At 32.8% G+C, this 16220-nt stretch overlaps 1 protein-coding gene across 1 annotated transcript; it reads right to left on the bottom strand.

Annotated features, from left to right (window-relative positions):
• Positions 1 to 15358: 15358 nt before the first annotated feature.
• Positions 15359 to 15872, bottom strand: LOC143580078 (copper transporter 5.1-like). The gene has a single exon (XM_077063208.1). It carries the CDS (start codon positions 15856 to 15858, stop codon positions 15415 to 15417), a length of 444 nt encoding a protein of 147 aa, XP_076919323.1. The 5' UTR covers positions 15859 to 15872; the 3' UTR covers positions 15359 to 15414.
• Between the last annotated feature and the right edge of the window lie 348 nt (positions 15873 to 16220).

Here is a 16220-nt window from a genome sequence, read left to right on the forward strand (position 1 = left end):
GGTTAAATTTGTTAGCAATTAATTATAATTATTGAAAAGATAAGAAAATTATTATTGTCACTTTTAAATCTTACTAGAATCTCCGTTTACATCTAATCTAACTAATATATTAAAGAAAACCAATTTGTCCACTTGTACTTCTCCTGGGGTATCCACCTAATGTTCCATGTCATCCACTTTTTATGCTTATAATTTTCACATAATTAATCAATTAATTTTAATCCTAATTCTAATTAACATTTAAACCAATATGTAACTCAAGCATTGGTCAAACTTAACATTTAAAGTTTTCAATTCATAACTTAACATTTACTTTGAATTTATTATTAGAAGGCATAGGTTAAATTTTGTTACAAGTAATTATAATTAACAAAATGCTCACAAAAGTTTTTTTTAATATTACTAAAATCTCGGTTTGACAATGCATTTTTATTTAAAGTAATAGTTCCTTCTGTTTTGAGTTTTTACTTTTTAGTATCTCATGTTTAGATATCACAATTACGATATATACATTTTAATTGGATATTATTTTTTAATGAAATTTTGGTAAAAACAAATCATTTTATGTACTATGGATTTTAAAACTTTAAACACCACTTAAAATTTGAATTCATGTCCTTAAGTATAGTTGAGTTTGCACTACACCATAGGTTAAATTTGTTAACAATTAATTATAATTAATGAAAAGATACTAAAATTATTATTGTTACTTTAAAATCTTACTAGAATCTCCGTTTACATCTAATCTTACTAATATATTAAAGCAACATAAATTGTCCATATGGCATAATTATAGGGTGTCCACCTAGATGTCATGTCACCACCTTCCAATTACTAATTCTCAACTTACTTGATTCCTCTTATTTAAACCCTATTGTTAAGAAACCCTAATCCACATTCAGCACTTTCATTCAATCCCGTTTCTCTAATCATTTTTTTATTTTTATCATATTTATCCATATATTGTTTATACATTATTAATGAATTTTTTGTGTTTTGTCATAGAAGTTGTTTGAAACTTTTTGAATTTGATGAATTCTTTCTACATAATAATTCAGGATCCTAAACTCCAAATTCTGGTAAGTATTATAATAATTCTGTGAATTATAATATTTTAGGTAGGTTTTATATATTTTATATTATAATAACTTTTGCACGAAATTTTAAATGAATTTGCGAAAAGTAATAGTGACAAGCTTAAAGATGCCTCAAACACTTCAAATTCAACATCATAAAATGTCGTCTTTTAATGTTTTGTTAACAAAATGTGATAAAATTGTATGTTTTGGAAATGGATTGATTGAGCTACTGGCTGAATTGCGTGTTCGTAAAAAACAATTGACTATATTTATTTTAAGTGAACGTGATAACAAATGGTCAGTTAGAACTTCATCCAACAGGGCTACCATAAATGGTTTTCTCGATGCCCTTATGTTATACAATCATCGGAAAATGAACTGCAAATTGGTATATGTTAGTAATTATTTTTTCCTTTTTCTAATTCTAATCATAATTATTCATTACAACTGGCCGGTGCTAAATTTAAGCATAATTATGCATATAATAGCATAATTATGATTTAATACTATTTAACACAAAAGAATCATAACAAATTGAAGTTAAAAATCTCGCATTAAAAGTTTTCCAATCTCAAAATACTTTCTAGATTTAATAAAATTTCAGTTAAATAACAATTAATGTTTATATAATGTGATTTGAATTTAAATTTAAGATTATATTAAAATCTTTTAATTATGTCAAAATTCATGTTTAAAATAAAACTCCGATATATTTTACTAGTCTTTAAAATACTTTCCATTAAAATGCTTTCCATATTTTTATTAAAATTTCATCAAAATACCATTTCATCATTAGATGATAATTATTTGAATTTGAATTCAAGATTATATTAAAATCTTTTTCAGTATGTAAAATTACAACGATGATGAAGTTTTTATTAATATGTCTTTTTGAATGTTCAAATTTTTTGGGGCATATAACAAATGACTTTATTAGATGACGAAACTTTTATTAATAAGTTTCTTTGGTTTTATGGTTTAAGTTAGAAAGATGTTTTAAGTTGTCATTTTACACTGTTTACCTTTGTATGCTTTTTTTCAATAACAACAACAATGTATACCTGTAACATCCAACTTTTTGTTAAATAATAAATGACGGAAAGTTTTGTTATTAACTGTGTGTCGTTAAGTTAGTCGTTTGTTAAATTTTTGGATAAGGATTTGAAATGGGAATGGAGAATGGGTGGTGGGACCCAAACCCCACTATATAAACCCAACCCACCCACCATTTCACCATTTGGTTCTCCTCCCCACACACAAAAAACACACACACACTTCTTCTCTCAAACACCCGGATCCAATCCGAGCAAAAGAAGGGTGGAATCTCGTGTTTAACATCGTCAAGCAACAAGAATCACGTCCAGATCCTTGAGTTGTCAAGGTCTGAACTCGAACCCGCAAACAAAAAGGTGGGTTTTAGTTTAAAAACGGTTAAGTTTTATGGTTAGAACCAGCATGCAAACAGATATAATAATAGATCGGGTTGTGAATGTAAGAAAAATATAAAGTTGGTAAGTTATAACCTCTTGGGTGCACTTTAAGATAAAAAGGTGGTGTTTGGACTTTGAGAGATGGGTTCAGGATCAGGTGCATGGGGTCAGAATGTGTCAAAAGTTGGGAAAGAATAAAAATCAGGTCCTGAGGAGGAGCAACGAAGTAAAATGGTTTTAAAATGGAAAAAGCGAAGAAAGGAAGGCATTTCGCTTCGCTCAGCCATGAGAAGCGAAACAGGCAGTTCGCTTCGCTTAGCCATGCAAAGCGAAACGCTTCCATGCGAAGCGAAACAGTCCCATGCGAAGCGAAATTCTTCCATGCGAAATTTTATAAAATTCATTTTCTGATGCATTTTTGTTAAAGGACTGTTAATGAAAATAAAATTTCTCCGAGGGTGTCATTGACTTAGATATAAGAAGTAGTAGTAATGGATATTTGACACTCATAATGCGTTATACAGTTAGCCGTGCAAAGCTAAAGAAGGGCATTACTATTAACGGCGAGAGAAACCGACTTCAGGTGAGTTTTTAGCCCCTTTATCCGTTATGTTTTAGGGGCTGTGTGCATACTCCTTTGTGATAGTTGTTAATACACTTAACTTAAATGGTAAGTGTATGATATGTGTATGTTATATGTACGACTAAGTATTGAATGTTATTATGGAATGTTTATACGAATGAATATGTACATATACGTATATCCATGACCAGAAGATATGTAACGTATGCATGAATGAAAATGAATGTATGAACGAGTGACGCGACAGGTATGAGACAAAGGGACCAGACCCTAAAAATATCTGAGACAGAAAGGACCAGACCCTGATAATATCTGAGACAGAATGGACCAGACCCTAATAATATCTGAGACAGAAGGGACCAGACCCTAATAATATCTGTGATGGTAGAGATAGAATAGCCTATGGTAAATTACAAGGCTTTATGAAAGAAAGTAGGTAAGCGTGTGTGCATGTATATAAAGTTTGTATGAAAGAAGTTAGAGTAAATAATGTATGAATAAGTATCTTCGGATGCGTATGAGTAAGGATATGAATGTATTGTATGTTAAATGAGTAACTAGAACTCACTCAGCATAGCTGACTTTTAGTATGAATGCAGGCAAATAGACTGAGGCAGCTGGCTTGAGGAGGGACACATGGCATGGACGGAAGAGATTGGCATCTACGAAGAAGTGTCAAGACTGTTTTAATTAATTACTTTTGAAAAGACAATTTGTATGTTAAGACAAGAATCAATGTTTGTAATGTGATGTATGAAGTTTTAAATTATTCCGCGAAAGTTTTAATTAACTCTGATTTTAGGACCGTGTTTATGAGTAAATCCAACACCAAAGTAGGGTTACCGGGAACGGGGTCTTACAATACCTTATAATTAATGTAACATTATAAGTTATTAAAAATAACAAATTTACAATTCATTAAAATATATAGCATATACATATATATGACATTTTTTTATATTTTCCACTTGTGTGTAACACGGGTAAATAACTTAGTCTAACTAATATATTAAATCAACCCAATTTGTCCACTAATACATCTCCTAGGGTGTCCAGCTAATGTTCCATGTCATCCACTTTCCATGCTTATAATTTCTACATAATTAATCAATTAATTTTAATCCTAATGCTAATTAACATTTAAACTAATATGTAATTCAAGTATTGGTCAAACTTAACATTTTAATTCATAACTTAACATTTACTTTGACTTTATTATAAGAAGGCATACGTTAAATTTTGTAACAACTAATTATAATTAACAAAATGATCACAAAAGTTTTTTTTAATATTTCTAAAATCTCGGTTTGACAATGCATTTTTATTTAAATTAGTAGTTCCTACTGTTTTGAGTTTTTACTTTTTAGTATCTCATAATTAGATATCACAATGACGATATATGCATTTTAATTGGATATTATTTTTTAATGAAATTTTGGTAAAAAAAAGTCATTTTATGTATTATGGATTTTAAAACTTTAAACGCCAATTTAAATTTGAATTCATGACCTTAAGTATAGTTGAGCTTGCACTATACCATAGGTTAAATTTGTTAATAATTAATTATGATTAATGAAAAGATAATAAAAATATTATTGTTACTTTTAAATATTACTAGAATCTCCGTTTACATATTTAAGATATATACACATTTACAATAACACGGTTTGACATTTCATTTTTATTTTAATTATCGTTTCCAATTTTATTTTACTCATAGTAATCCTCTCACATATAGGTTTCACAATTCATATATTTTATATATACGATATATATATTTTCAGTTTTAAATTTTGAATTTAAAATGAATTAATTTGAAACAACATACCATATTTAATCAATTAACCAAAAATATACATAATCTTACCTCTCTGTATATGACAGAAGAATTTTTACACCAATATCGATTAATGTAAAAAGCAAATCCATGGTCATTGTAAATCTCATTTTTATTACTCATTATTCCATTCATATGTATTGTTGTTAATATGCATAAATCTACATTTATATCAATATACTTATTTATATATAAATATGACATTTGCATTTCATTAAATTTATATGATTTTACATATATATTACATCATATATATGTTTCATCCGTGTGTAACACGGGTACTATCCTAGTTTAATAATACAACAATAGAAAGTGGATTAAAAACAAAATGTAAAAAGTAGTGATGATGTGGAAATTTTAGTATTCGTAAGAGCATCACAAATAGAGTGATTTTTAGAGGGTGTTTTTGTATTCCATGTGTCATTTGCCCCACCAATAATGTGTTTTCTCTCTCTTGCCCTACACACATGCATGACATTAAACTATTATTTTTCTCTTCTTTCTTCTATCTCCTAATCACACTCACATGTATGTTTTTAGCCATTCTTCACCAAGAACTTATTTACATTCTCTCACCTTCACATCACTTCATCTCTCTTCCACCTCACTTTCTCTCTCTTCTAAAAACATCTAAAAACTTCCTATTGGAGAAACTCCGGATGTTTGTAGGGTTGGAGAGAAAATACATATTTTTAGTGCATTTGTGAAAATATGATGTGACAGATAACTGGATGTGTTTTTAGTTCATTTAGCAACTTGCATTGATGATGGTAAATAAGAAACATACAAATTGATCCATGAGGACCATCTCCATCAAGAAGTCCTCGTTTGGAGTGTTTGTTATCCTTAACGGTCCATACTCTCAAAACTCTAACAAAAACTGTGGATGGAGATGTTTTGAGAACATCAATTTCATCCAACATTGTAAAGCATTAAACCTCCATTGTAATATGTTTTAAATCAAATGATAAAAGACTTTACTGAAATAATTCGTTTAAATATAAAATTTATAATTAACAGTTGAAGAACTTACTTTGTAAAAGCTTCAAAGGCAGAATATTGTTTTAATGTGGAGAATGCATCTATGAGCAGATGTTATGTACCACATATGGAGATATTTATTTTTGATAAACACCGTAAGTTCAGAAACCGTTTTAATTAAATATTAAATACAATAAGTCGAATTCAATATAATGCAATATACAACCTATAAATAAAACCCTATAAATAAGCCTATAAATGCAGCATATAATTTCTAATAAAAATCCAGGGCTTGATTTTTGAAGCTACCAAAAATTAGACATCTAACTATAATAATAAACCAATTTGACCCGCTGACTAATTTAGTAACCGTTTTAATTAACCCATTTAATTTTTTTTTAATATTGAAATGTTTGCCGGGGATCCATCCCCTTTGAAAAAAATTCCTGGTTTCCATTTTGTAAGATTGTTTTAATTGTTTTTTTATAAAATTTTTGTTGTTGGATTGCTTTAATTAAAAATAACAATTTTTGTAAGGTTGTGAAGTTCTAATCAATATATAACTAATTGATCAACTATATTAAAAAAGATTTTAATTTCCAAAAATAATAGTTTAATATTACCAAAAATTAATTGTGACTATGTGGAAAATAATTATACGGAAATGTGATGATGTGGAGTCCTATGTGGACATCCTAGATTCATGACACATGGATAGAATTGAGTTGCTTTATTGTAACATCTACGAAAAACCCATATTTATTTTGGACTAGAGTTGTCAACTTTGAAAGTTGAAGACTAAAAATATTCTCAAGATAAGACATGAGAAGAATGAAATAACAAAAATAAGCATTTTAGTTAAGAAAGTAAGAAAGTCTATCCCACATGGAAAAAAATGAAAGAAAAGGAAAGCATTTTCCATGAATATAAAGAAGGAATGAAATTTTCATCCCACATGGAAATAAACAAAGAAATGGAAGCTCTTTATAAGGAAGCAAGTTTCCATAGAGATGTTTTAATGTGGCTAACCACTCTCCATAGTCCTAGCGGAGGGTGCGAAGCACCCGACGCGCACAGCACGGACTGTGACACGAACTCGGACTCGGACGATAGACGTAATATGGCGTTTTGATGGCGCACTTGGCACTTCTCACGCTCGCATCGCTGCGAGCCGCATAAGGGCCGCTTTAGTATTTTTGGAAGATGGAAGTATGATCAAGAAATGGCAAGTTATCAATAACGAGGGACTAAAAATAAAAAAATCTGGATTCTGGAACCCATCGCGCTACGCGATGAACCCAAGCACAAGAGCATCGCGCTACGCGATGGCCTCTGATGACACAGCAACACGTGTCGCGACCAAGGGACACGTGGTATACGCTAGGGCTAAGTCAGCATGCCATGCGTCATTTCCAGACATCGCGCTACACGATGGCTTAAGACAAGGGACCGTCGCGCTACGGCGATGGATCCCAAATTCGGCTATAAAAAGAAGGGGTCACGGCTTTCTCATCTCACACCTCGACACACATTTTCACACACTATTACACACACTAAGCCTCGGTTTGCGTGCCAACCTCGTGGAATGTGCCAAGCTTCGAAGCTCTGACGGGGTAAGCTCTGTTACGCGATATAGAGTAGAAGTGCCGCTCAATCAATCATAAGCTTTTAACTCCAAATACCCGTACGAGGTAGGGGTTCTGATTAAGTTATTATTTTATTATTATTATAATAGCTTAGACCATAGCCGAAGGTATAGCCCGAACCTTGATCACTGTTAAGTATAATATAGCTTTTCATAAGCAAAGGTTATAGTTAATTATAGTTTCTTCATGATTAAGAAACGTAATCATTTTCATGCAAATGGTATAATTAAATAGTATTTCTTAAATAATTAAGAAATATACTATTCATTCACAAGTTATAGACAAAGTTATGTTTCTGTTTGAAGAAGAAACCTGGTATAAATGTTTCTTCCTGAAGAAGAAACCTGATATATAATTAATAAATAAACAAGGGACTAAAGGTCCATATGTTTTGTACAAACAAACGAATTATCAAGGTTACAGCTATACAAAATAGACTACGAGGTCTGAAGCTATATCGTAGATCTAGATATTTAAACAAATGTTATACTCGTACTATAGGTCCGAGATAACAGCCAATAATCAATCTGAACGCTGAAAAACAGAAACAGGAATCAGTAACAGAAACTGATTTACAGACAGGGGTCAGTAACAGAAACTGATCAATATACAGGAATCAGTGTCAGAAACTGATTTACAATCATATAAGGTGAATACGCCCCAAACTTTTACAACTCTTTTAGAGTCTGAACTGTTTACATAGGATTTACGAATCCTTAAAACTTTGTGTTACAATAATGAGAAACGGGCATACTCAAATTAAGAGTATACATGTGTCTGGATCCATACATACATGGTGACTCGGATTTCCCCGAGGCCATGCATATCATCAAACATGCCTCTGGTAGTCTACGGGACTGATCAGAGAAATAATATTGTGTATATGATTAATTATACATGTACTTAGGGTAATTGTAACCCAATTGAGTTGGGTGCCTAATGAGTATTGTCACAAAGGTATTGTTATTGTTTACACACTAGTATTATTGAGTCAGCGTCATTCACCGGATGTGTGCTGACGTATTTTTCCCCACATTTCAGGGAACTGTAAAGAATAGAACTGACATGCAAGACTGATAGAAGATTGGAGACATAGTCATTAGAGGTGATCTGATGGCTCAGATATTTTTAATATTATAAAGAATGATATTTTCAAAGGATATGTATTTAAATTATCAAACGGGTATGCAACCCCCGAGATTTCAATATAATAATATTTTATCTAAAAAGACTTCCGCTGATATTTTACAATATCCAAACGGGTATTCTAACCCGACATTTTATAAAAAAATAATATATTTTAAAAGACTTCCGCTAATAACCCGCAACTCTGATATATTTTCAAAACATATACCAACTAACGGGCGTCACACCCAGGCCCTAAGTCGGGGTGTGACATTTATTATATTAGTTAGATTATAACAGTTAGGTTCCTATCCATATATAATAAGATTTTCAAATTTTAAATTGATAAGTCATAAAAATAAATTAATATTAGTGAAATTTGGAAAAAGGCGTATTAGGAACAAAAAATCACAATATATAAACATAATTTTAAGTAACAAACATATTAAACATCAAATCGATTAACTAATAATTTAAAAAAAATCATACCTTTAAACCCTAAATAGATTAAAACATAAATCGATTAATATGAATAGATTAAATATCAAATATATTAATGGTTAGTATAAATAATCATGCAGTTAAACCCTAAATCCAATAACAGTGAATCAAGTTGATGTTGTTATTCAAAAAAATCGATTAAACACTAATATATAAATCATACCTGATAATTGCAAACGATGAACATATTTGATGTTGCTTGGATTATGAAACCGAAAAATCATGAAGAACCGGTTATAGATGAGGCGAAGAATCAGGTTACAAACGATGGGGAGTGTTATGATTTTTGAAATAAGCATGTCCGTTTTAAAAAATAAACAATGAACAATTTAAACATAGTAAAATTAATAATTTTTATAGCTCTAACAATAATTAGAATAATTAATATCATAATTACATTAATAACTTATAAAAATATAAAATTCAATATCATTGATTAAAATTTTATTGTGAATATGTGGAAAATAGATTTATGAAAGGTTGATGACTTGGAAGCCTATGTGGACAACCTAGGTGAAGGAGATGTGGACAAAATTGTGTTGCTTTAATATATTAGTTAGATGTTGTTCTTCACAAAAATCGATTAAACACTTAAATATAAATCCTGATAATTGCAAACGATGAACATATTTGATGTTGTTTGGATTATGAAACCGACAAATCATGAAGAACCAGTTATAGATGAGGCAAAGAATCTAGTTATAAACGATGGGGAGCATTATGATTTTTGAACGAAGCATGTGCTTTTTAAAAAAGAAACGATGAACAATTTAAACCTAGTAAATTTAATAAGTTTAATAATTCTAACAATAATTAATTAATATCATAATTACATTAATAAGTTACAAAAATATAAAAGTTAATATCATTGATTAAAATTTTATTATGAATATATAGAAAATAGATTTATGGAAGGTTGATGACATGAAAGCCTACGTGGACAACCTATGTGAAGGACATGTGGACAAAATTGTGTTGCTTTAATATATTAGTTAGATTAAAGCTAAACACCAAGATTTATGTAATAGGTATTTTTCATGTTTGCAATATTTATACAAAATGTTTAGAGAAAATTAAGAAATTACAAATTTTCCTGAGTTCAAGTGCATTATGCATATAAGAAAATTTTAAATCTAAATTTGAAACCAACCTTATATAAAATATTATGCACTGTTGTTCGAATCCCAGTTTAATAATAATTTGTAGTTTATTACCATACAAATCCAAATTCTTCGACAATGATGCGCCTTTATTTTCTTTAATTTGCAATTATCTGCGACTTGAAAATTGTATTCTTAAAGGCTTGCAACTTCAATGGTGAAATTTCCTTATTTTCTTATTTCACTGTTAATGTTAATGAATGAATCGGTTAGGATTTACCATTAATAAAAAATAAACTTGAATTCATATATTGAAATGCCTTAAAGATAAGGGACCATATGTTAAAATAAGTTGAAAAAAAATATAAGATTGACAAGTGACAAAATTAAGTAGGCTTCATGTCGTTAAAAATACATATGATTTAAATGGAAAATCTTTGAGATTTGAGATAAATATGGAAAAATACTTATGAATTATATTGTTTATTTTTTTATAAATTATAGCTTTGAACATGTTAGTTATCAATCCACTAATATATAACATAGTCAAACACGATTGGTTTAGCAAACGAGTTAGGTATATCAATGTGCCTCTAAGCAGAACCTATTTGATCAACCTAAAACATCAAGGGTTGAATCCACATAACTCAAGCGATAAAACCAAAAACGAAGTTGAGAACTTAATAACTTTGAATATTATTATACAGAGTAAATATAACTCAAAAATCTCTGTTACAACTCTCTTCTTATAAATCTCTTCTTATATGATTAACCTTAACTTGGTAAACATATTATAGACCCACCCAAACTTGTCGAACAATAACACTAATAAATCCCAAAACCACAAATAATAGATTACTCGGGTCCCTCCCAACTCACCGACTTGTAAGTGGGCTTGTCCTACGGACATAAATTACCAACAAAACATGTTTGTTTTATATCAAGTCTATCTCATATTCTGTGTCATTTGGTATTATCACCTTTGCTTTATACCAAGTCCATTAATGTTTCAAACTTAGCTTATTATGCTAGAAAATGCCTTTTATTATTAACCTTTTTTCTTAATTTATCCAAAATACAATTTAAAAATGATTAATATAAATGGAATGGGCTACCGTGTCATTGTTATTGAAATCAAAGACAAAAGGTACTAGGAGTAGGGGATACGAATAAAGGCTAAAACGAGATTACGAGAATAGCCACGAAATATGTCCCAGCATATCCAAATATAAATTCGTTGCATATTAATAGCACACACTAACATGTTGCTCGTTTTACTGAAAAAGATATGCGCAGTCTCTTTTGTCTGCGTCGTGCAGATATTGCCATCTGAAGTCTGTTTGTTTTGTCGAATAAGTTTTATTAAAAAACGTCTGCGCAAGCTCTTCTTGGTGCAGATTTGGCCCATCCACTTCTAAGATCTTCTAAGGTCTGTAAAGGGTTAAAACACCACACACTACCAACACCCACTGTCCACCACCACCCACCGTTCGCCATCACCAATGTCCGCTACCACCACCACCCACCGTTCCCCACCACCACCACAACCGTCCGCCCCCTCCAGCCACCCACCATCCGCCACTACCATCATCCACCACACATCATCACCGTCCGCCACCATCGTCCACCACCGCCACCCACTGTTCGCCACCACCATCATCTACCACCACCACTGTCCAGCACCCACCACCGCCTTCTACCACCAACACTACCGCCACCGTCCAGAACCACCCATCGTCCGCCACCACCCACCACTACCACTATCACCATCCAGCACCACCACCCGCCCACTACCACAGTTTGTATACCACCACCAGTTTATTTTAGCAATCTACAGACGTTAAAAAAACAAACAATATTCTTCTTACAGACTGCAGAGATTTGGTTCACCTATTCTTCCGCAGATGTCTGCAGATATGATACGCAGATTGCAAACATTTTACCTCTGAAAAATCAAACAACACCTAAATATGTCATGGTTATCAAAAGGCTTGTGGTCCAGCGGCACTAAAGTGTATGATTAGATGGTTTAACCAGGTAACCCCTGAAGAAGAGAACTCAGACTTGAGAGAGGAGGGCCCACCAAAAGAGGGGTGCACACCAGGATCTGAACTTTAAGTTTCATTTCATTTGTAATTACAATACTTTCATTGTCTTAAATCATTGTTCGTTATTTGAACTTTTAAAAGTGTACATTTGTGTACGTTATTCCCCAAAATTGCTTCATATTCCAATTTGTTTCCCACCTCAAAACGTCAATTCATTCACCTTTTGCCTTTTGGATCTTATTTTTCAGCTGAAATGACTCCACCCTCGCAAACCATAACCGTAGCCCAAGGCTCGCTTCATAATCCGTTCAGTGTTGCTTTACCCACTCGAACCTTCTTTTAGGTTAAGGTATCGAAGCGGCTTTTGATATTATTCTAATATACATACTTCATACACTTTGATCTGTATTTCTAACTCAATTTCCGACACTCCATAAGTATGTTAGAAATGAAGTGCATTTATCGGTTAGTTTAAAAATAAATAGGAAATTTAAATATTGTTTTATGTGTGATTGTTGATATCTTGCTTATCTACTAGGTTAAAGGAAAATCCATACCTACATTTTGATGTCCCAACTTCTCCTTTTAATCTTTTTTGTGAATTTGTTAGTTAACTAACAACGTCAAAAATCTGGTTAGTGGTAATTTATGATTGTTTTTAAATTCAAATTTCTTTGTTTTTTTTTTCTTTGAACAATAAAATTCCATATTTACCTTACACTTGTAAGGATTTAAACCCATAACCTTACATTTGTGTGCGGGGTGGGAGCACCATACCACTAGGTCATGGGTAAGGTGAATATGTGAGGCAGATGGGAGGCAATGCCATAAGGCTAAGGTGAAGATGTGAGGTAGAATTCGAGATGGATAAGAAGTTCAACTCAGTATGGTCATCCTTAATTGGAGAATCAACAAATCAGTGTTGAAAAATTCGCTAGTCAGATGGTGGGGTGGTGACTAGCGATTAATCGGGGATTGGTCGACATTTATCAAGTTGTAATCGGGATTAGCCAGGATTAATCGACAATTAATCAGGATTAATCAATGATTAATCAACACGTAGTCGGAATTTTTACATTTTTACAACACTGGCCCTTAACCGGAACCGTTAAATGCTAAATATAAGAACCGGAACCGAACCGTATTTTAACGATTCCGGTTCGGTTCGGAACCGAGTTAAACGGTTCTTGTGTAAACGGTTCTTGCCAAAACCGGTTTTCAATTAAAATTCTAAATATGAAATATTAGAAGGTGCAAGAAACAAACGACAACCCATAGAATAAAATATTATCATATCAACAAATTATAACTCAAAATATTTCAGAAAACAATTATTTTTTAAAACAGATTTAGGGACGTGAAATATGATTATTGTTTATGATATTGTAAGTGATTTAATGTAACTGGAAAAGTGAGAACGTGGATGGTCGCTTGTACATGGAAGTATGAAAGCCTACTAAATAAATAGGATTTTAAATATAATCTTCAAAGTTTAAACCTAACCCGGTTCTAGTGGTTCTATAACCGGAACCGAACCGGGAACCGTTTTCAGCCAAAAGTAAGAATCGGAACCGGACCCGAAATACAATAATACGGTTCGGAATAAAGTTTCGGTTCCGGTTCCCCGATTCTAACAGTTCGGAACCGTGAATTGCTCACCCCTACTGACAGCAATGAAATGTTAACGGGAGTGAAACAGCAGAGATGCCTATAGGGAAGATAAAATCAAAACATGAGGAGCGAGATGCACTACGTACCTCACTAATAAAGTTGAAACATAACAAAACTCAACAGGTTAAAGGCCTGTCCCAAATATTCATTTTGTTCGTGAATTCATTTTGAGAAAGATCTAACCTTGCTTTTTTATAAGTTATATGACCGTGTAAAACAAAAAAACCTTTTAGGTAAATCACAGGTCCGGTTTTAAAGTTTAACCTGAATGTTCCAAAAATCTACTAAAAAAACAAAATTAACCACAAAAGCAAACAGGTGATTGGTTTTGACGGTTTTACATGTTTAAACGGACGAACATGTGCTGTCAAAAGCCCTTCCAGCGTGACTAGGCCCTCAGGCATGGCATATGGAAAACGCCTTCTGTTATTCAGAGCCCTCCAACGACCTTGGGGCAAGATTCGAGTCAGATTTGGTAGAAAAGAACAGGTACGTTTATGTTATAGTCTTGCTTAACTTGGCTCACCTTTTGCCTGTTGGCACTTGAGGATTATGAGCAAGACCACGTGCAATGTATATTTTATGCAGGGTGTCTTGTCCTTTGTTTTCTATTCTTGGCTCAGATCAGACCATGTCAGTATAACCAGATATTCCAGGTCATGTCCTACACTAAGTAAGCCAAACCAAACCAAACCACATTCTCACTTTTGAAAATCAAAACAAACCAAAAAACTATCCAACTGTAACCCTTATTATCACTAACACATGAAGCTTCAAACTTCAATTTCAAATGGAAGAACACATCAATCTTATATGATCCAGCACAATCAGAGCCAACGAGCAATTGATCATAAATTCGGAAAAATATAACCACGATCAAATGATCCGAAATTTGACAAAACAAACAGGGGGAAACAGCAGCAATAAAACTAAACTAGATCATAAATTCCTCAAAATTTTTCACACATACATAATTTCCTTTCTATCGCGCCTAAAATCTATATTTTTGCTAATATTTCACGTCTACCGTCATTCAGTTCAGCCAATTCCATTACACAATCATCAAATTATTAATATTTCAATTTCTAACCAGAAAAGATATTTTATATGATACAGATTCACATAACAATGAAACAGATTCAAACTTACGCATTCGATCTATAACAATACAGTCCATAACTTAGGGTTTCAATCAATCCATCTACACAGAAACGGAATCCAGATCTAAAATACCATCAATGCTTCTTAAATCTTAATTATGCAAATTAAAACCACAAAATAAAAAGATATTATAATAATACAGAACAACAAAACAGATCCAGCCTTACGTATAATTACCGTTTCATTTCATTTCATTCCAATCTAATACAATACAACTTAGGGTTTCAAATTCCAACCAACCGATCGATGATCTCAAGCACAGGCACATGGATTATCAACCACCACCACCTGCTCATCATCACCACTCCTAAACAAAAGGTATCCAACCGCCAGTCCAACAACAATGGCCACAAACACGCCTCCATTAAACGACATGATCGCCAGCATCAGGAAATAGCCTAACGCCGAGTTGATCCCAAACAGAGCAGATCCGGCGATCCGGCCGACGGTCCAGCGGTTTCCGGCGGAGAAGAGCTTCTTGTTGAGCAGCGGCGTGGTGGCGGACGAGGCGGAGGCGGCGGCGGCGGAGGTGGAAAGGAGTTTGAAGCGGAGGCGGCGGTCTTCCATGTACTGGTAGAAGATGGAGAAGATGAGGCAGGCGAGTAAGGTGAGGGCGTAGGAGAGCCAGGTGTCGGTTTTCCAGGAGTCGAAGAGGAGTGTGACCGTACGGCCCCAGTAGAAGGTCATGTGCATCATGATTCCGGTGACGCAGATGGGTGGTGGTTGTGGAAGGAATATGAATGGGATTAAAAGAAGTATGTGTGCTATGGGTGGGTTGAATGTGTGTGTAGTACACGGGTACTACATTACAATGTGTTTTGCTTTGGGTTGAATGTGTGTAGTACACGGGTACTACATTACAATGTGTTTTGCTTTGTACTATTCGCCCTCGTCACAAATCCCAAAGTCATACCCAGCGATAACATTGGGATATTTATCAATAAATTATTATCATTACTACTATATATATATATATATATATATATATATATATATATATATATATATATAACTAGATTTTATCCCCCGTATTACCGGGGTTGTTTTACATTATTCGT

Source organism: Bidens hawaiensis, unplaced genomic scaffold (genome assembly GCF_021521415.1).
Source record: "Bidens hawaiensis isolate Kalapana, Puna unplaced genomic scaffold, B.hawaiensis_p1.1 tig00030216_1, whole genome shotgun sequence".
Classification (NCBI taxonomy): domain Eukaryota; kingdom Viridiplantae; phylum Streptophyta; class Magnoliopsida; order Asterales; family Asteraceae; genus Bidens; species Bidens hawaiensis.